The 22409-nt window shown below is 42.1% G+C and overlaps 1 protein-coding gene and 1 long non-coding RNA gene across 4 annotated transcripts in view; one reads left to right on the forward strand and one right to left on the reverse strand.

The window, feature by feature from the left end:
• DDX19B (DEAD-box helicase 19B) lies at window positions 1–22181 on the forward strand. 3 transcript variants are annotated; one of them, XM_086688917.1, is made up of 13 exons: window positions 1–77; window positions 601–724; window positions 9569–9617; window positions 10517–10570; window positions 11330–11465; window positions 11782–11874; window positions 16064–16166; window positions 16939–17053; window positions 19313–19490; window positions 19850–20087; window positions 20645–20807; window positions 21294–21485; window positions 21872–22181. In XM_086688917.1, exons 2-13 carry the CDS (start codon window positions 677–679, stop codon window positions 21931–21933), a joined length of 1431 nt encoding a protein of 476 aa, XP_086545043.1. In that variant the 5' UTR covers window positions 1–77; window positions 601–676; the 3' UTR covers window positions 21934–22181. The 3 variants fall into 3 exon arrangements, with proteins under 3 accessions (XP_086545043.1, XP_086545042.1, XP_025776518.2); XM_086688916.1 differs by lacking the exon at window positions 601–724 and having other exon boundaries at window positions 4–77; XM_025920733.2 differs by lacking the exons at window positions 1–77; window positions 601–724 and adding an exon at window positions 2128–2301.
• Window positions 20803–22409, reverse strand: part of LOC147573385 (uncharacterized) — a 14120-nt gene continuing 12513 nt past the window's right edge. The window contains exon 3 of the long non-coding RNA XR_015244702.1: window positions 20803–20976. This is a non-coding gene — a long non-coding RNA (uncharacterized LOC147573385). The remainder of the gene's footprint in view (window positions 20977–22409) is intronic.

The raw sequence follows: 22409 nt of genomic DNA on the forward strand, positions 1-22409 counted from the left end.
CGGCGATGGCTGGGGCTGCTGGCCGCATCCGAGGCCGTGCCCTGGGGCGCTTTCAGCCCGCCCTATCCGTGGGCGATGTGAGTATCTTTGAGGTTAGAAATGAAACCCTTTTTAACACATTTAGGCTTGTTCCTCACTCTCACCTCTGGAGGGGCAGCAATAGTAATTATAGCTAATATGTGTCAAGCTTTCGCCATAAGCCAGCCACTGGGCCAAAAGCCTTAGTTGAATAATTGAACCGTGCAGTGGGTACTTACCATAATTTCGGAGGAGTTGGAGGCTGCCTGAGGTCACATGGGAGTAAATGCCAGGATGCTGAATTCAAATCCAGCTGCTCTTACGACCCTGGGTCCTCTATGCACCAGTTTGGAAACCAGTTTGCTTCTTAGCAGTTGTCTCCCATTATGCTGGTGTGTGGGATGGTGACAGAGTCTAGAATCCTGACGCTAATTAAGCTTGGGGGTTGTTTCTTAATAGAGAAAAGCAACCCATGCTAATAGCATTTATGGGAAAGATAAGCACCAAATTTAGGAGAGCTGCTGTCTCTTGGATGGCTATACAGGGGGCTTCAATCGAATGTTAACTGTTTTACTTATTAAGCCCTAGGTGGGAATCTAGATGTTTATTGTATTATTCCCCTTCTTGCCTGAAATACTCACAACTTTAAAAAGAAAATATGCACATGGAAAATGAATTTCAGAGGATAAAGTGTACACAACGAAAAGTAAGTCTCCCACCCCAGATTTCTAGAGCCCCTCACTAGAAGCAGGCACTGTTAGCAGTTTTGTATCTCATTCTCTATAGTATGTACAAGCATATATGAGGTAATTTTTTTGCACAAGTGTATCCTATTGTATACAGTCCTACACTTTGGATTTGTTTTTAATCTCATTATACTTTAAAACAATTTGTTAACCTCCTTTAGCCCTGTGATCAATTTAATTTTGCTGGCAAAATTTTCTCAAGATTGCTTCTGACATGATGAGATGTAGGTCATGTCTTCCCTGGATGTGTTTGCCTTTTTCTTTTTGCACATCCTCACCTATAGATTTCCAAAAAAACTTCATCAAATTAACCCTAAAGGGTGCAGAAGAAAAAGAATCATGGCAAATAGGGTATTGCCTAGAAATACTTTACTATTTCCTGAACATTCTTACTCATACTCTACAGGTAAAATTCTACAGCCTGCTACTGCTTGAAATTAATTTACTGAAGTGGAATATTGGCAAAGAGAGAGAAATGGGGATTCGTTTTCTCAGGTTGCAGGAAAATGCCAGCTTCTTTCTAGTGAAGTAATAAGGGAAGAGGACCTTGTTTGTTTCCAGTTAGGGGAAAAAGTGTGTGTCACACTTAATCCTTATTTTACCTCTTCTAGAAGCCCAAGATATTTTTTTCTTTAAAAAATTCTCCCAATCATTCAACTCTTAAACGGGAGAGCTGGGATTCCAACCAGGCACAGCTAACTCCAAAAGTCATGCCAGATAGGGAAGAGTTTCCTGGAATGAACTCATTTGCTCCTCAAGCTGCTTTGCGTGGCCCTTTGCATCTACCTCCTACCAATTTCATCCCTGGCTGTTGTCAGTACTCACAGAAATTGAAAGAAATTGTGTCCTTCAGACACAAACCTCCTTGCTCTTTCTTGTTTCAATTCTCTACCTGGAACACATTTCCCTAGCACCTTCCTTGAGTCTTTTTGAAGGTGTAATTCTTTTAGTCTGCCAAATTTTTAACCAAATGGCGTTTGATATGGCTGATTCCTAACACCTGGGCACTGAAATGACAACCTGAAGATCTCCTTGTTTCAATATGCATTTTGGTGACTACTGTATCTGTAATGGCTGTTTTGATACATTCAATCTATGTGAGCTACTGTGGCAGCGTGCTGGGCGGGAATGTGGTTTTGCTCGTGGGTTGGACAGCCAGTTGGCAGAAGTGTAGGTGTTTTCAGACAACTACCTACCTCAGTCTGTATTTCTGGACATTAGATAAGAAAACGTGAGCTAAGCAGAGGTAAGGGTGGGGGTCCGAAAGCGACGGAAGCTGCAGCTGGAAGTGGGCGAGGGGAGAGCCGGCGCGGATTCCTACGTCACTGTGGCGCGCCGCTTCCGGTCTCCAGCGCCAAAGCGAATGACTTCCCCCTCTGTGGGGCCGGAGCGGGGCTTGCTGCGACCCCACGGAGCCCACGATCGCGCTTCCCCAGCCAGCGAGTCCGCCAGCACCAGCGTCCCACCGGCGCCTGGGACCATGGCCACCGACTCATGGGCCCTGGCGGTGGATGAACAGGAGGCAGCGGCCGAGTCGGTGAGTTGGCTTCAGCCATAAAAGGGTTAGGGGTCAGTTTTGACCGACGATCAGTTCCCTTGGAAAGACAGTTGCTACTTTGGTCAGGATGGGTATAGAGTGCGTGTGGGAATGAAGCCTGGACTTTGAGCGGCTTTGTTTATCCATCCGCCTCCTGGGTTACATAAGAGCAGGTAAGTGCTCCCAGGGATGAAGAGCTCAGCCGCCTGCCCGTCTTCCCTGAATCAAGACTGATTGTAGACTGCACTCCCCACATCCCACTCCCAACCTTGGATTGTAATCACCTTTGTGTCATTCTCCATCTCTGGATTCTGAACTTCCTGGACTCTGGGACCGTGGCTTACTCATCTTTGTGTGCTTCCTCAGCATGCTTAGTGATAATGAATGATCGACTTACTAGGCCCAGCAGTCAGTAAATCCTCTTCTGATCACCTTAACTTTTGTTCTGGGCCTCATGCACAGTAAACAAGATAGGAGTTAAACGTGACTATGTAGAATTCATTCTTCCCACCTAAACACTCTAAGTTCTGATAGTGCTTTGAACCTACTTGTTAGTACTTATTTCTGTGAATCTCTTGAGAAAAAGGACTTTGTCTTATTTTTATAACTGATAATAATTTATAAGCACATAATTCAGAGTCAAATAGTTTTAAAAACTGGTTCCACCACCACCAATTTTTTCCTCCCCAGAGACAACTAATAGTTCTCTTGAAACTGATTTATATCATTGACCTCCTTGTTCCCTTTAGAGAACACATTTGTTTTGCTAGTTCTTGAGTTTTCAGTTTTAGGTATTTACTGATTTTGATTCTTTCCTCCATCCTCCTTTCTCCACCACACATGCACACTTTCCCATTCCCTACCTTTTCATTATATTGTAATTTTAGTTAGATCAGTATTTCATGTTTCTATAATTAGTAACTTATCAATACTTTTACTTTCCTCTAAAACTTTCTGTTTTTCCTTGGAATTTATAATTGCCTTGCAGTTTTTCTTCATGTTCTTTGTATTTATCACCAATTCAACCCCAAGCTCTTTGCTAATTGTCTAAGATTATCTCAGGATGTTCAGACACATTATTCTGTTAATTTAATTTCCCCCACATCTTTTAGCCTCCTTCATTTTGGACTAGTTCTCCCTGTGTTCAGAACAGAACTCATTTTGGGGTCTGGAGGAAAACAGGGCAGATTTCCCTTCAGCTTCATTCTGGGGATTCACTCCTCTTGTATCCCCTCTCTTCATCTTTCTTTTTTTTTAATGTTTATTTTATTATTTTTGAGAGAGAGAGAGAGAGAGACAAAGAGTGGGGGGGGGGGGGAGAGGTAGAGAGTGAGAGGAAGACACAGAATCTCAAGCAGGCTCTAGGCTCTGAGCTGTCAGCACAGAGCCTGACACGGGGCTTGAACTCGGTAATAGCCAGATTGTGACCTGAGCCTAAGTCAGACACTTGACTGACTGAGACACTCAGGTGCCTCTCATCTTTCTTGATTTGGTGGAGCCATCCATCAGCTTTCTGGAGGTGTATGGGAAGTAAGTATTTTTAAGATACTACTGAATTTCTGGAACTATCTTATTTTGCCCTATCATTTGGATAATATGGCTGGATGTAGAACTGTAGGTTGGAAATTAATTTCCTACCAAATTTTAAAGGCATTGTGTCATTGCCTTTTAGATTTCTTTATTGGTTATAGAGATGTCTGAGACCATTCTGATTCCTGATGTGACCTGTTTTTCCCTTTGTAAGCTTGAAGAATCTTGTTTGTCTCCATTATTCAGCAAATTCATGCTAATAAGTCTTGGTATGGATCTATTTGCATCCATTTTGCTGGGCACTGGGTGGGTCCTTTCAATCTGGAAAATCTTGTCCTTAAGTTATGAGAAATTTTCTCGAAAATTTTCATTGTTGATTTCTCTCCCTTATTTTTCTTCATTTCCTCTTTCACGAATTCTTACTAGTTGACTAGTTGGATCTCTTGGACTGGCCTTCTATAAAGTTTTTGCTTGTTTAAGAAAATTTTTTTATGTTTATTTTTGAGAGAAAGAGAGAGACAGAGCGTGAACAGGGGAGGGAGGGGCAGAGAGAGAGGGAGACACAGAATTTGAAGCAGGCTCCGGGCTCGAGTTGTCAGCACAGAGCCCGATGCGGGGCTCTAATTCACAACTGTGAGATCATGACCTCATCTGAAGTCGGACGCTTAACTGACTAAGCCACCCAGATGCCCTGGCCCTCTAAAGTTTTTAAGTCAAGTTTACTGAGATACAATTTACGTATAGTAAAACTCACCCATATTCTGTGAATTTTGACAAAGGCATCCAGTTGTGTAACCATCACCACAATCAGGATGTGGAACATTTCCACCACCTCCAAAAAGTTCCCTCAAACTTTAGTCACTCCGTTCTCCCCACCCTTCTCTGGCAACTGCTGGCTTGTTTTCTGTCTCTTTAGATTTGTCTATTCTGGACATTTTATATAAGTGATATCATACAATAGATGGTCTGTTGTGTCTGGCTGTTTTCACTTAGCATAATGTTTTCAAGGTCCATTCATATTGCAGCAGGTGTCAGTACTTCATTCCTTTTTATTGCCAAAAAATATTACGTTGTCTAGATATATCCCATTCTGTTTATCCCTTCATCAATGTCCATTGATGAGCATTTGGATTGTTTCTACTTTTTGGTTATTTTGAATAATGCTGGCTATGATCATTCATGTACAAGTTTTTCTGTGAACATGTATTTTCATTTCTCTTGGGTGTACACCTAGAAGTGGCATTGTTGGATTATATAATAACTCTATGTTTAACTTTTGAGGAACTGTCAGCATTTTTTCCAAAGTGGCTGCACCATTGTATCATCCTTAAAATGATTCTTCTCTTTTTTTCTTTAGTTTATTTATTTATTTTGGGAGAGTGAGCAAGTGCATACAGGAGAGGGGCAGAGAGAGAGGAAGAGAATCCCAGGCAGGCTCTGTGCTGTCAGTGCAGAGTGCAACGCAGAGCTCGATCTCACAAACTGTGAGATCATGACTTGAGCTGGAAGAGTCAGATGCATAACTGACTGAGCCACCCAGCTGCCCCTAAAATGATTATTTCCTATGAGAATAGTATTATCTATGAGAGGCACCATTGTGTAGAGGTTAGAACCTTAGCTTTTGGGGTGCCTGTGTGGCTTAGTCGGTTAACCATCCAACTCTTGATTTCAGCTCAGGTCATGATCTCCCAGTTTGTGGGTTTGAGCCCTAAATGGGCTCTGTGCTGACATCGCAGAGCCTGATGGGGATTCTGTCCGTGTCTCTCTCCCTCTCTCTCTCTCTCTCTGCTCCTACCCCACTCACTATCTGTCACTCTCTAAATAAAATAAACTGAAAAAAACAAACCAAACCCTTAGCCTTTGTAGCCAGACAGACTTGGATTTGTATTCTGGGTCCATCATTTACTAGTTATGTGACCTTGGGCAAATGGCTTAACCTTTCTGTGCCTCAGTTTCCACATCTGTAAAATGAAGATAATCAGGTTACCTCATTGGGTTATGGACATGCCTATTACAAGTCCTACATGCGTAATAGCCATTATTATCATTATCTATAATGCACAGTTTCTTTGCAGGAATCTTTTAAATTACTTGCCCATATTGTATGGTTTAGTTAGTTGAGCCTGGATAAGGTTTGTGAATCTACTTAACCGTGCACAGGTAAATTAGATCACAATATTCTAACACTGAGCAAATGAGTAAAGACACCTCTGTTACCCTCTGCCTTATGGAACTGCTACTGAGGATCACCACAGGTACTGTGTGACATAGGTGACAGTGATGTGTATAGTACAGGGTTACTGTATTTTAAATATTCATTAAGCTTCATTCCTTATTCATCTTAGATAAGAAAAATTAGATTCTATTTATATTTATTTCCTTGTTCTTCAGTGGCTCCACTCTGTTCACCTCTGTTCCGTTGGAGACTTCTTTTCAATTTAGAGGAGGGCAAACAGATTAGAAAACTGATGAGTATGACTCAAGTCCTCGACTTCACCATTTTGCCGAAGACAATCTCTATTCAGTATAGTTCATTTGACATTAAATCTTCCTTCTTCTGTCTCAAGAATCCTTTCTCAAGTGCTTTTGAATAAAATGCAATGTGTAACTGTACAATTTTCAATTATTTTAACACATCTTAAAAACAAATAATAAAGGCATTGAAAGAATGTGGATCTTACAAAGTGGATGTTTTTGTTCTTTTGCTTTTTGGTTAATTTCAAAATGGTTTGTGATGAAGTTGGATCAGAAAATCGTTTCTCCTTTTTGGTCCAAGTAAATAGGGCAAAGGAAGGTATCTAAACTAACTGTATTTTTTTATTGTATTAAAAAAATCGTTTTTAATGTTGATTTATTAAATCAGTCAGAGAGAGACAGAATGCGAGCAGGGGAGGACTAGAGAGAGAGGGAGACATAGAATCTGAAGCAGGCTCCAGGCTCTGAGCTGTCAGCACAGAGCCTGATGCAGGGCTCGAACTCATGAACTGCGAGATCATGACCTGAGCTGAAGTCGGCCGCTTAATCAACTGAGCCATCCAGATGCCCCTAAACTAACTGTATTTTTAATATAAATTTCACCGTTCAGTTCACTGACACTGTACTGGGTAATCCATCCTTCATGGTCTTGCTTTATAGGCTTTGAGGTCCTGATAGCCAAGTGAGGGCTGAGGGGTTTTTTTTTGTTTGTTTGTTTATTTACTTTTTAAAAAATTTTTTTTGAATGTTTATTTATTTTGGAGAGAGAGAGAGAGACAGAGCATGAACGGGGAAGGGGCAGAGAGAGGGAAACACAGAATCTGAAGCAGGCTCCAGGCTCCGAGCTGTCAGCACAGAGCCCTACGGGGCTCGAACTCACAAACCGTGAGATCATGACCTGAGCCAAAGTCGGACGCTCAACCGACTGAGCCACCCAGGCGCCCCTATTTGTTTACTTTTTGAGAGAGCATACAAGCAGGAGAGGGGCAGAGAGAGAGGGTGAGTAAAAATCCTGATGTGGGACTCAGTCTCACGAAATGTGAGATGATGACTTGAGCGAAATCAAGAGTGGGATGCTTAACCAACTGAGCCACCCAGGCTCCCCCTGGGTATGTTTTTAGATTCTGCTGGAACCTCTCCAGAATCCTGATACATCTGTTAATTTCACTTACATTGTTGCTACCAACTTTTCCTGCATTTCAGTTATTTTAACTATTTACTCTGTTAACTTCCATTTGAACAATATATTAGCAAGAGAATGGTTTGTTCTTTTTATCATTGATAATTAAAATGCTTTAGGGTAATAGATGTTTCTAATACTTAAATCATTTGTACCTCAGCCCTATCATTTGTAGCTAGCAGTTATCACCCTAGGAGTGAGTGCTATTAACTGTTTAAATATTGCCAGTAAGTCAGGCAGTCTGTCTCTGTGCCCCTGCCCCCCAATCTCTATCCCTCTCCCTCTCCACAGCCCTGAATACTACACTTGAACTAGATTTGTTGGCAGGGTGTGGAGGAGTGCTTTAGAGAAGACTCAGATACATTGAACGGTGCCATATGTCATATGCTGCACTGGTTGCTTCATATTGACTGTTGGTGTGTTTGCTGTCATGTGGAATTAATGAAGGATTTTTACTGCTTTATGACAATTTCCTTTCTTGCCAGCCTCTCCAGTGTGTCCCTCCCACCACCCCCCCCCCCACTTCTCCATCCCCTAACAGTAAAGCATACAGAGACACCAAGAACTCCCTTTTCAGTTAGCAACAATAGAGAAGTGAGGTTCCTCCATCCCAACTAACCACCCATCAAAATAAACAACAGTTTCATTCCTCTCTTGCCTTTCCCCTTTCTTGGACTTAGAGGAAAGACAGAATGAACCTCAAAACATAAAGAATTGCTGGTATAGGTGGCACTTTAAGAAATAGCCATTTTCGGGGCACCTGGGTGGCTCAGTCAGTTGAGCATCTGAATTCAGCTCAAGTCATGATCTCACAGTTCGTGAGTTGGAGCCCTGCGTTGAGCTCTGTGCTGACAGCTTGGAGCCTGGAGCCTGATTCGGATTCTGTGTCTGTCTGTCCCTCTCTCTGCCCGTCCCCCATCACACTTTGTTTCTCTCTCTCTTTCAAATATAAATAAACATTAAACAAATTCTTAAAAAGTAGCCATTTTCATTCTTTAACCCTTCACTAGATGATGTCCTAAGCCCCCTTAATATTTTGTGGTTAGAGCACCTGCTTTTTGCTAGATCCAAAGATCAAGTAAAAATAAAAACATTCCTGTCTTTAAGGTATTTTCTTTTCCACCCAGCTTTTACTGAGGTTTAATTGACAAATAAAAGTGTATTTTCATTCTAATAGAGGAGATAAGTCCTGCCTAATTTATAGTGTTTGATCAAAGTCCTAATAATTCTTTTTTTGAATTCTTTGCTTTCCCACTTCAGATTGCTAGGTATTTTGATTATACAGTGTGCTATGACGCCCCAGACTGTTTTCTGTTTAAAATATCAGACTTCCAGGGGCACCTGGGTGGCTCAGTTAAGCATCCAACTTTGGCTCAGGTCACGATCTCGTGGTTCGTGGGTTCAAGCCCCTTGTTGGGCTCTGTACTGACAGCTCAGAGTCTGGAGCCTGCTTTGGATTTTGTGTCTCCCTCTCTCTGCCCCTCCCCCACTCACACTCTGCTCTCTTTCTCTCTCTCAAAAATAAATAAACACTAAAAAATAGACATATATCAGACTTCCATCACAAGGAAATCTTGAATGTGAGGATGCATATTGGCATGTTGTGGTCCTGTGGCTCAAACATATCTTGCAACATAACTGATGCCTACCCACAGATGCTTTTCATTGCAGCCCTCCCACCTGATATTCTCTGTCTGAAGTGTGACTGCATCTCCCAGTATCTTTTAAAATTTCCTGTTTGTAATACAAGAGAATGACAACTCAAGTGGTATTCTACTGAGAGAGTCTTTGTAATAAGGGCCTTAAGCAAACCCACAAATTATAATTCTCTCTAGGGATTATAATTAGGAGGTGTGGATTTTGAGCTGTTGTGTAACCAGGTTTTTTCTATTGCTGTATTTATGGGACATTTTGTTTATTCTCACTCATTTAGTCAACAAAAGGAGCCCAGCAGAACAACCTAATGAAAAGGTCTTGAGTGTGGCTCATTTCTCCCTACCTTCATTGGGGAGGCTCTTTGATTCACAATCTTTTAAGTGATTTTCCTGACACTTTCCCCCCCTCTCCGTATTCTCCATTTAGTTGAGCAACTTGCATCTTAAGGAAGAGAAAATCAAACCAGATGCCAATGGTGAGTAAAAGCTAGTTTGAAAGCACATGTGATTTCCTTTAGTATTTCTGCTGTGACATAACAACTGTCTGGAAAAAAAATTATATATGTACCAGGAAGGGGGCTGACAGATACTGGCAGTTGTTTGATTTGGGAATTAAACTGGACTGTTTTGCTTTGTATTGTCCTTGATATAAGCATGAGGATGCCTAATTGACTTATAAATGATCAAATTGATTGCTGTCCATGAGAATATACTGCCAAAGATTATTTGTTGTTTTTTCAAAATATTCCTCAGTTTGAGATGAGAGAGGCAAAGTATGAGCAACCTGAGAATTAAACTATTGTCATTATCTAAAACCATATCTACCAAAAATCCATTAAATTTTTGTTGATGTACTTAAAATTACTGGCGGGGTGGAGGGAATAGGAACATTAACCTCATTCCAAATTTACTTACAATCTTTTTCTGTATATTTTTTGATAACGACAACATTGTTTGAATATGCATTTCTATTAATCAATAGTTTATATACATAGAATCCTAATGGCATTATAGCGTGTATACATTGATGAAATATGATTTCCTCTGTTGAACATCAAGGTGGTTTGTGATCATTGCCTGCTGTGATCATCTTTCTATAACATTTCAGAAATATTGATGATATGAGGGAAAGTCACATTTGTTTGAGGTATAGTGAGAGGACTTGGAATAGGAAAGAATTGAAATGTTAGAAACATTGTTTCATACCTTTATTTATTTAGGAACAATAAAATGTTTTTATCTGTGGCTTGGTTTCCTCATTTATTTTTCTGCTCCCCAGGCCTTTACATTTCTAGTGTCTCATAGAATTTGAATTGTCTCAGCTGTTGGGTATGGGATGTGATACTGAATGACGGCCACTTTGTGTCTGATAAAGGTGCTGTTGTCAAGACCAATGCTAATTCAGAGAAGGCAGATGAAGAAGAGAAAGGTAACACAGCCTAGAGCTATACCCACAAGGTTCTACAGTCTTAAGAGAATAGATTGTTACATGGCTTTGTTTTTATGCCCAACTTGGTTTGACTTTAATGGGAGTCACAGTGCTAATATATGTGCTGCCGAAGCGAGCACGATTCACAGTGCTAATAAAAGTTCAACATAGTTGTTGAAAGAATTTTCATTGTTTACATTTTAGGGAAATTTTGTTTTGAACCACTGATGGACTCCAGCAGCAGGAAATATTCCCTGAATGATTATCTTGTACAGGGTATTATAAAAGAAATTTTAAGTTGCATCCCCACTGTCTAATAAAGTTAATGATATTTGGACATATTAAACATAGATAACAAGATAGAAATAGCTTATATGATATCAAAATATAAACTTTGTTAATTTCTGGGGGGTTTTTTCCTATTGCTGTGATGTGTTTGTTAAGCTAATAATTTTTAATTTTCTATTGAGCATAGATTGGGGAATAAATACTTAGGTACACATAGGAAGAATAGATAACCTCCAGAAAGGAGAGTTGTTTGGAATAGATCCTGGAGAGGGATATGAGGCCGAATTGCATGATAAAGTCCTAGCACAAATACATGTCACTGCTTAAAATGCCAATGGCAAGTAAATTCAGATGAATTCATGGTGGATTTCATGGCCTTTTAAAATTCTTTGCTCTCAAAACAATGAAAATTAAAAATAAAATAAATAATAAAAAATAAAATAAAATTCTTTGCTCTTTTTTTCCTGACAGAAGACAGAGCTGCCCAGTCTTTACTCAACAAGCTGATCAGAAGCAACCTTGTCGATAACACTAACCAAGTGGAAGTCCTGCAGCGGGACCCAAATTCCCCGCTCTACTCTGTGAAGTCCTTTGAGGAGCTTCGGCTGTGAGTATTTGTTTACTTTCTGACTCTCCCCTTTGTGTTTAGATAGAGATCCTAGTCCTATTATATATGTATTTTTCATCACAGCAGAACATTTTTAGCTAATACAAGTTTAATAAAAGAATTTAGCTGCTTTGGGCTATTAAGTAAAATTGCCAGGTAATGTGAATTGTGCTCAGTTTCACATAATTCAAGTATTGTTAGTTGTAAATAAAATGTGTGTAACAACAGTAAGAAAGAGAAAAAGAAATCCCTTAGATATTTGGCTTCTTTCCTCAACCAAAGAGACAGTGACTTTCATCTTTAACTGTTTTCCTAGGAAACCACAGCTTCTCCAGGGAGTCTATGCCATGGGCTTCAACCGTCCATCCAAGATACAAGAGAATGCATTGCCTTTGATGCTTGCTGAGCCGTATGTGTCCTGATACAACTCTATCCCATTTTTAATATTCCATTTTTTAAAAATCATATTATTTTTTAAAACTATACTAGTAATACATGCTTATTTGAGAAAAGCTAAAAAACAAGGAAAAATAAAAATCATTTGTAGTCTCCACCCCTCACTAACATTTAGAGACTTCTAGACTTTTTTATGTAAACTTACATATCTATAGCTATACCTTTTTTTTAATAATGTTTATTTATTTGAGAGAGAGAGTGCACGAGCAGGGGAGGGGCAGAGGTGGGGGGGAGAGAGAATCCCTAGCAGGCTCCACGCTGTCAGCGCAGAGCCTGATGTGGGACTCAATCTCATGAACCGTGAGATCGTGACCTGAGTTTAGATCAAGAGCCAGACGCTTAAGCGACCAAGCCACCAAGGCGTCCCATACCTTTTTTTTTTTTTTATAGCTAGTTTATTTTTTATTTTATCATGTGTGCAGTTGGGTAAAGGGTAAAGGGGGAGAAGAGAGAGAATCCCAAGTCCCAAGCAGGCTTCACACCTAGTGCAAAACCTGACAGGGGCTTGATCCTGTGACCATGAGATCGTGACATGAGCTGAAATCAACAGACACTCAATTAACTGAGCCACCAGGTGCCCCTATACCTTTTTTAAAAAATGGAACCATGGGGCGCCTGGGTGGCGCAGTCGGTTAAGCGTCCGACTTCAGTCAGGTCACGATCTCGCGGTCTGTGAGTTCGAGCCCCACGTGGGGCTCTGGGCTGATGGCTCAGAGCCTAGAGCCTGTTTCCGATTCTGTGTCTCCCTCTCTCTCTGCCCCTCCCCCGTTCATGCTCTGTCTCTCTCTGTCCCAAAAATAAATAAACGTTGAAAAAAAAAATGGTGGGGCGCCTGGGTGGTGCAGTCGGTTAAGCGTCCGACTTCAGCCAGGTCACGATCTTGCGGTCCGGGAGTTCGAGCCCCGCGTCGGGCTCTGGGCTGATGGCTCAGAGCCTGGAGCCTGTTTCCGATTCTGTGTCTCCCTCTCTCTCTGCCCCTCCCCCGTTCATGCTCTGTCTCTCTCTGTCCCAAAAATAAATAAACGTTGAAAAAAAAAAAAAATTAAAAAAAAAGAAAAAAAAATGGAACCATATAAAATCTTCAAATGCTTTTTAAAAACTTAATTAGGGGCACCTGGGTGGCTCAGTTGGTTAAGCGTCTAACTCTTGATTTGGGCTCAGGTAATGATCTTAGGGTCATGAGATCAAACTCCGCATCAGGCTCTGCACTGACAGCTCAGGGCCTGAAGCCTGCTTTGGACTCTCTGTCTCCCTGTCTCTCTTTGCCCCTCCCCAGCTTGTGCTCTGTCCCTCTTTCTCTCAAAAATAAATAAACATTAAAAAAATTTTTTTAGAAACACACAATAAAAAAAGAAAACTTAGATGATCATCTTTCTGTGTTGATAAATAAACATTTATCATTCAGATACACTATGATTTCATTAGATGGATATATAAAATTTATTGTGTCAAATATAACAGGCAAAAACCAGTGTTCTGAAAGACCAGAATAGGGTAATTACCAAGGTTGTTTTCTGGTGCAGTGCTTTTCACTCTTGCATAGGCATATGAATCTCATAGGAATTTATTAAAATACAGATTCTCATTTCAGTCTCCATCTGAGGTGGGGACTAAAGTTCATCTTTTCTAATAAGCTTCTAAGTGATTATGATGATGCTAGTTTCAGGCCACATTTTGAGAAACAAGGTTCGAGAGCATGAGGAACTCTTTATAAAATAAATCCCTACATTATATATGATTATGTAAAATTATGCTGCATATAATTTAAATCCTGAAACTCCTTTTCCTATGGTCTAAAAGTACATATTTTGGGGGTGTGCCTGGGTGGCTCAGTTGGTTAAGCGTCCGATTTTTTTTTTTTTTAATTTTTTTCTAATGTTTATTTTTGAGAGAGGGACAGAGAGACAGAGTGTGAGCAGGGGAGGGGCAGAGAGAGAGGGAGACACAGAATCGGAAGCAGGCTCCAGGCTCCGAGCTGTCAGCACAGAGCCTGACGTGGGGCCCAAACCCACAAACTGCAAGATCATGACCTGAGCCAAGATCATGACCTGACTTTAACCAACTGAGCCACCCAGGTACCCCAGACATCCAACTCTTGATCTCAGCTCAGGTCACGAAGTCAGCGTTGTGAGTTCAGTCCTGCATTGGGCTCTGCACTGGGCATGAAGCCTACTTAAAAAATAATAAAATATAAGTAAATAAAAAAAAGATATTTTAGGTCTGTATTTTCTTAACATTTTCTTTGTTCCATGTCATAATAGTGACTTTTTTCATGATGAATAATGTTGCTTTTTAGCTTGACACTTTGAACATAGAGATGAATAAATGGAATATTTGTTTCACATTGGTCATTTGTGTTTAGAGATCTTTTTTTTTTTTTAAGTTTATTTATTTATTTAGAGATCAGGGGAGGGGAAGAGACAGGAGAGAATCCCCAGCAGGCTCTGCAATGTCAGGTCAGAGCCCAATGTGGAGCTCAAACTCATGAACCGTAAAATCATGATCTGAGCCGAAGTCAGACACTTAACTGACTGAGCCACCCAGGTGCCCCTAGAGATCTTAATGCTTTCATAGATGCTCAATTTTTAAATCATCAATGTTAGAAGAGACCTAAGAGAACTATCTAGTACTATTCTTCATTAACAAATATGTATTGAGTACAGGTATGTAACAGATACTATTGTAGATCCTTGGATACATTAGTAAACAAAGCAGACAAAAATTCCTGCCCTATATAAGGAGCTTACTCTGGAGTATAGATCATTTATTTTTATTAAAAATAAATAAAATATACAGTATATAGCATGTTACAAGATATAAGTTTTAAATGTAATTAATGCCACTGAATTGTACATTTACAAGCTGTTTTTAAAAAAAGGTGATAGGGCGCCTGAGTGGCTCAGTTGGTTAAGTGTCTGACTTCGGCTCAGGTCATGATCTTATGGTTCATGAGTTTGAGCCCTGCATTGAGCTCTCTGCTGTCAGCATAGAGCCTGCTTAGGATCTTCTGTCCCCCCACTCGTTTGCTGGCTCTCTCTCTCTCTCTCTCTCTTGCTCTCTCTCAGTAAATAAACGTACTAAAATAAATAAAAGTTAAAACGGTGACAAATGCTAAAGAGAAAAACAGAGCATAGTAGGGGAGATGAGGAATACCAAGGAAATGAATTGCAGTTTCCCCCAACTTTATATTATGAAAATTGTCGAACTTACAACAAAATTGAAAGGATTTTTTTTTTTTTATTTAAAAAAATTTTTTTTTTTAACGTTTATTTATTTTTTTGGGACAGAGAGAGACAGAGCATGAACGGGGGAGGGGCAGAGAGAGAGGGAGACACAGAATCAGAAACAGGCTCCAGGCTCTGAGCCATCAGCCCAGAGCCCGACGCGGGGCTCGAACTCACGGACCGCGAGATCGTGACCTGGCTGAAGTCGGACGCTTAACCGACTGCGCCACCCAGGCGCCCCTAAAATTGAAAGGATTTTATAGTGAACACCCATATGCCCATCATCTAGATTCTGTCACTAACATTTTATTATACTTCATCACATATCTATCCACCAATACATCATTCTTTAAGGTATTTCAAAGTAGGTTACAATTCTAATCAAGTGTTAGGGTCGGATCTCATCAAGTAGATGATGTGCGAGCAAAGCCTTGAAGGAGAGGAGAGTTGACATGTTGTCACCTGGAACAGTTGCCCCAGGCAGAGTATAGTCAGTGCAGAAACCTTGAGATGGGGGCATGGCTGGCATGCTTTTGGGGCAGCACTGAGGCCTTTGTGGTGGAGTAGGTGATTAAAGGAGCAGGTAGCAGGAGCTGAGAACAGAGAACCACTAGGGAGCCAGATTGTAACACAGAAGCGTTTTCACTTTTATTCTGAATGAAATGAGAAGTGACATAAGCGGTCTCACGTTTTAAAAGACTCACTCACTGGCTGCTGTGTCAAGAATAAAAGATACAGAGTGTGCTTTGAATCCCACCATAGTCTTCTCTCTGTGGTGCTTTCTTTGTGGAGCTAGGATGTGTAACTCCACTGCAGAAATCAAAGCCTCCTTCTGTAAACTAAGCCTTATTCTTCATTGTGCTTAACTAAGAGAATACTTGAGATTTACACTCCTAAACAGTTTGTTTTCTTGTGCAGCCCACAGAACTTAATTGCCCAGTCTCAGTCTGGCACTGGTAAAACAGCTGCCTTCGTGTTGGCCATGCTCAGCCAAGTAGAACCTGCAAATAGATACCCCCAGGTAAGGGCTTGGTAAATTTGGGTTCTGCTAACATGTAGCTAGAAATTACATTTGATGGAATAAAAGCCAAGGTGCTTATTACTTTTTTTTTTTAATTTTTTTTTCAACGTTTATTTATTTTTGGGACAGAGAGAGACAGAGCATGAACAGGGGAGGGGCAGAGAGAGAGGGAGACACAGAATCGGAAACAGGCTCCAGGCTCTGAGCCATCAGCCCAGAGCCTGACGCGGGGCTCGAACTCCCGGACCGCAAGATCATGACCTGGCTGAAGTCGGACGCTTAACCGACTGCGCCACCCAGGCGCCCCGGTGCTTATTACTTTTTACATAAACCAGAGCCCCTTGTGGAGCACAAGCAATATGGTTGATTTTCTAGTAGCCACATACATCCTGTTCTTTCTCCGTGGTTTGCCAGTTCTGGGATACTGCTGACAGACTTGGCACCTCTACTTGCAGGAAAGTATCATCCTTTGGAAAGTTCTGAGAACTTTCTGAGTAAGTGAAAAGGAAGCTAATCTCCAACTGGAATTTCAGATCCTTGCTCATATGGGGGTTTTTATATTCCTGTGGCCAATAGCTATTTTCAACGGTCTTTACCCAGCCAGAGTTCTGACCCTTCAGAATTCTAGCTTATGATTTTGCAGCTTAAAAAATCAAATGGTGTGCACTTTAATTTACATACCCTTCTTCAGCATCAGCTGGAGGAATAACTAAGTCCTGACGGTAGTTCCCCACTGCCCTTGAGATCTCACTGTACACTCTTTCCCTGCCAGTGTCTGTGCCTCTCCCCAACTTATGAGCTCGCCCTGCAAACAGGAAAAGTGATTGAACAGATGGGCAAATTTTACCCTGAACTGAAGCTAGCTTATGCTGTCCGAGGCAATAAATGTGAGTATGAATATGTGATTCTAATTCTTTAGGCTAACCACTTCTATTTTATTTAAAAGTTTGTTTATTTTGAGAGAAAGAGCGTGCACAAAAGTGAGGGGGGTGGGCAGGGAGCGAGAAAGAGGGAGAGAATCCCAAGCAGGCTCTGAGCTGACACAGGGCTGAAACTCATGAACCGTGAGATCATGACCTGAGCTGAAGTTGGACACTTAACTGACTGAGCTACCTAGGCTCCCCTAACAACTTCCATTTTAAAAATTTCAAATCATACACAGTAGGTGAAATAATAAAGATAACTAACACATGTGCCCTTTACGTACATTCAAAAACTCAGCACTTTGCCATATTTACTTTATCTGTATGTGTGTGTGTTTTGGGGGGAACCATTTCTGAAAGTATATTGCAGATGTTGTGGATCTTTATTCCTAAATACTTGAGCGTGCATCTCATAAGGACATTCTTCAGCATACCCACAAAACCCTTATCACAAGAGAGTTAGCAGATTCTCTAAGAACTGGTATCTAGTCCATTTTATTTTTCCCCAAAAGTGTTTCTTTGTGGCTGCTTTGTTTTTGAACCAAGATCAAATTAGTGGATATGCACTCTTTCAATCTAGAATAGTTCCTGCATCTTCTCCCCCAGTACATTTGACTTTTTGAACAGGCCAGACCAGTTGCTTATAAAATGTTGCACATTCTGGATTTAATTGCCTAGTTTCTTTTTAATGTCATTAGAAGAACAAAAAAATGTTCTAGAATATGAACAATTAACTCTGGCATTTCATTTTTTTTTTAATTGATTGTAATTAACGTACAGTGCTATTAGTTTCAGGTATACAATATAAGGATTCAACAATTTTTTTTTTTTTTAAGTTTATTTATTTTTGAGAGAGAGCACACAAGTGAGGGAGAGGCAGAGAGAAAGAGAGAGAGAAAATCCCAAGCAGGCTCTGCATTGTCAGTGCAGAGCCCAATGTGGGGCTTGAACTCACAAACCCTGGGATCATGACCTGAGCCGAAGTCAGACGTTTAGCCAACCAAACCACCCAGGCACCTCTGTGATTCAACTATTCTCTATTTTTCTCAATGCTTATCAAGATAAGTGGATTAAATGTAAAAGATAACCCCTCTATCTATTTCACCTTCCCTCACTCACCACCTCCCCCCCACCAGCAAACACCAGTTTGTTCTCTGTATTTAAGAGGTTTTTTTGGTTTGGAGCTTTTTTTTTTTCCCCTTATTCAGGTTTCCTACTTTTGTTATACAACAAATTAACAATATTTAAGTAATTAAAAAAGTCTTGTTGAAAGTTTGGCTAAGTCCTGTGAATCTTTACCACTAACCTGTAACTGTGACTACAGAAATCTACTCAGCGTACAATGTCCTAATACCAACTTAAAATTGTTTCTAAAAAGTAAATAATATTATAAAATTTAGTGAAAGATGATAAGACATTTAAAATTTTTCAATTTGGGTTAGAATGGCAGAGGAGTCTGAATAACTTTTGTGGGGGGCTGTAATTGGTTTATTGAACAGAAGTAAGAAGGGGCATTTGTTGGCTTTGAATTGACTCAACATTCACATTAGGGCAAAATTTTGGCTGTTTAGAGGAAGCTTGCATGTGTCTGGTCAAGACTGTAATCAAAGGGCTAAAAATTATAAGTGCCATCTAATTCAAAATGAAGAGCCAAATCTTCTAAGTTCCAGACTGCACAGTCAAGAACATGCTATGGTCCACCAGGCCTTGTCTGGGGAAGCACTTTATCTAATAGAGGCATTTTGTGTTTCTTTGGGAAAGCAAAGCCTTTCATGATGAATCCTGTTTACTGACCCGGACAGACAGTGTGTAGAGGCAACCGGCTTGTTTGACGTAGATGCTAAGGTAGCTGAGGGACAGAGTGCACTGGAGAGAGTGCTGTGAAAGTAGTCTGCTTGGGAGAAGTGCCATCCTGGGCTGGGGGAATGATGCTGACAGAGAAGAAATAAAGATAACGACAGAGCCTCCTTGAAAGAGAACTGGATGACTACAGAGAATGGAAAAGAACACTACTGAAGAGGCTTTCATCTTTTCACTGTGTATATTCTTACCTTATCTGTTCAGCATTATTAAATACTGTAGTGATATCATAACCTTTCCTTAAAACAGTAAGGCACACATAAAAACAGTTGCATTAAAATACATCATAGCTTTAGATTTTTCTCAGAGAGGAAAGACGGCTTTTCCATGGAAATACCCACGGAAAACATCTTGTCTCCACAGTGGAAAGAGGTCAGAAGATCAGTGAACACATTGTCATTGGCACCCCTGGGACTGTTCTGGACTGGTGCTCCAAGCTCAAGTTCATTGACCCTAAGAAGATCAAGGTGTTTGTTCTGGATGAGGCTGACGTGATGATAGCTACTCAGGGCCACCAAGACCAGAGCATCCGCATCCAGAGGTAGGAACTCTTGAGCCAAGAGGAACGTCTCAGCCTCCTGATCTACAGCATCTTCTCCTTTTACTTCAAACACTTCTTCTTGCTCCTATCAGGTTCTTTACTTTAGTGCTTCCAGAAGTATTTGTTTGATAGGCCATTTGCTCCTCAGCGCTGACCACGGGTTGAGGAAGGAGACTTAGGGAATCTAACACCAGCCCCCTCCCTGCCCCATGGCTGCTCTTGCCTCCTCCCTGCTGTTCTCCTCCCCCCTTTTGCCTCTTTCCCCGGCGTGTAGAGCATCCAAGCCTGGGGTGGCTGTCTTCTGTTCCTTCCAGGGAAAGACTCAGGGTCATGCCACATACCTGGGTCTTCCCTTGCAGGATGCTGCCCAGGAACTGCCAGATGCTGCTTTTCTCTGCCACCTTTGAAGACTCTGTATGGAAATTTGCCCAGAAAGTGGTCCCAGACCCAAACATTATCAAACTGAAGCGTGAGGAGGAGACGTTGGACACCATCAAGCAGTATTACGTCCTGTGCAATAACAGAGATGAGAAGTTCCAGGCCTTGTGTAACCTCTACGGGGCCATCACCATTGCTCAGGCCATGATCTTCTGCCACGTGAGTAGCAGTGGCAGCAGCAGGCCTGCCGGGGGAGGAGCTCCACTGGAGGGTGTGCCTGGCCCTCCCTTCAGCCAGCTCCACCTCAGTGCTGAGGAGGACTGGGTGTCCTCTGTGTGGCCAGAAAGGAAATGATGGAGCACCTCCACCTGCCCCAGGGCATATTCTCCTCAGACTATAATGAGTTATGAGGGAAAGACTGTGAAGAATTGAACTTTTCTTTGGTCCCACCTCTTAGACATACCTTGGGAAAAACTCCAGATAACATCCAATGAAATGATTATATAACATTAAGAATATAGACTATTTGAGAATGAAGATATTGGCTCCTACCACACTCTTCCTAGCTGAACACTAAGATGATTTAAGGAATGCATCCAAAAAAAATTCACATGGCTAAAATTGTCTTTGTAAAATTGGTAAGCCTACCCTGGTGGCTGAACTCAGCAGGCTTTCACGTGTTTTAATGGAAACAAGCCACTTTTTTGCAGGTTTGTTTTTGTTTTTGTTTTTGTTTTTCCAGGCATCTCCATTTAAAACCATTCTTTTCACTCCAGACCCGCAAAACGGCTAGTTGGCTGGCAGCAGAGCTCTCCAAAGAAGGCCACCAGGTGGCTCTGCTGAGCGGCGAGATGATGGTGGAGCAGAGGGCTGCGGTGATCGAGCGCTTCCGAGAGGGCAAAGAGAAGGTGCTGGTGACCACCAACGTGTGTGCCCGCGGTGAGCAGAGAATGTGCCTGTTCGCCAGGCTCCGGATGGCGAGAGCAGGGCTCCCGTACGGGACGCTCAGATGGTTCGGGGGAGTCCAGCTGGGGTTGGTGCTGACTTTGTTTTCTGGGAGAGGCTGGATTCCCCCAGCAGATGAGAACTTTCACAGAAGCCAGGAGTCCTGATGTGGTGGAAGGAAACAGGCAGTGACTGGTTTAGAGTGAATGGTGCCTGCTCTCCTGGGGCCCCCTAGTGAAGTTTCGGCCGCATCTCCAGATTCTTGTATCTAGCAGAGGCTCTTCTAGCGATGTCATAATTTTGTTAGCACCTGCCAGAGTTCTGTTTTTCCCTCTGGATTCTGCTGCGTGCCCCCGGTCCCCGAATCCCAGAGCTGGCCTGCCCCAGACTCTTCCTCCACCTGATGCTGGCGTGTGGCAGCCTCGCCTGGTGGGTGGTGGTTTTTGTTTCCCGTCCTGACTCCACCCCTCTTTCGTGCAGGTATTGATGTTGAACAGGTATCTGTCGTCATCAACTTTGACCTTCCCGTGGACAAGGATGGGAACCCGGACAACGAGACCTACCTGCACCGGATCGGGCGCACGGGCCGCTTTGGCAAGAGGGGCCTGGCAGTGAACATGGTCGACAGCAAGCACAGCATGAACATCCTGAACAGAATCCAGGAGCATTTTAGTGAGTGCCTGGGAGTGTCCCCTGCCAGGGCCCTTTCCTTAGAGGGGCAGGTTCTCCTGGGGCCTCCTCGAGAGGCCTTTGTCCTTGTCACATTCCCCTCCTTTCCTACAATATGGAAGTTCTCGAAGAGCACACCTGGTGAGTTCAGGTCAGGAACTCGAACAACAGCGCCCCCTTGGCCAGGCTTGAAGGGCCTAGGGCTCTGTCCCGTGCTCAGGCACCAGGAGCCCGTGGGGTTTCATGAAAGTGTGCTGTGGCCAGAGGCTTGGCATGGGGGCAGAAACCTGTCTGCCTCCTCCCTCCCTGCTGTGCTGTCCCTTCCCTAGGTATGTGTCTCCGTGATAGCCCCGTGTTGATGTCTCTGTGAATTCTCTTTTTTTCCCCAGATAAGAAAATAGAAAGATTGGACACAGATGATTTGGATGAGATTGAGAAAATAGCCAACTGAGAAGCTCCGTCAGTCACCAGTGCCCACCCCTGGTGCTCCCCCTGCACGGGAGACTGGTGCTTTCACGGCACAGGCCTCGACAGTCGCCACAAAGAAGAGGAGGCAGAGGAGAGAGAAACTACCTACCTCATTTTAAATTACGTTTGGACTAGACAAAAATTGTGCAAATGATGGGGGAAGGTAGAAAAAAATTGTTTACACAACTCTTGAAGATTAGGCGTGAATACACAGAAATTTACCTTTTGAAATTCTGTCTTTTTTTTTTGGCCAGCATTTTCCCCATCTAGATGCTGTGGCTAATCACTTGTTCAAGATCTTTGCAGCAGCCCCTGCCTATTCTCTGGCCAGGAGCGTTAAGACCAGCCTCCAGACAGAATAGAGATGAAGAGGGACACAGATAGGGGCGCCTGGATGGCTTGGTCGGTTAAGTGTCTGACTTCAGCTCAGGTCATGATCTCAGTTTGTGGGTTCGGGCC

This window comes from Puma concolor, chromosome E2, assembly GCF_028749965.1.
Source record: "Puma concolor isolate L17-30 chromosome E2, mPumCon1.1.hap2, whole genome shotgun sequence".
NCBI classification, from domain to species: Eukaryota; Metazoa; Chordata; class Mammalia; order Carnivora; family Felidae; genus Puma; species Puma concolor.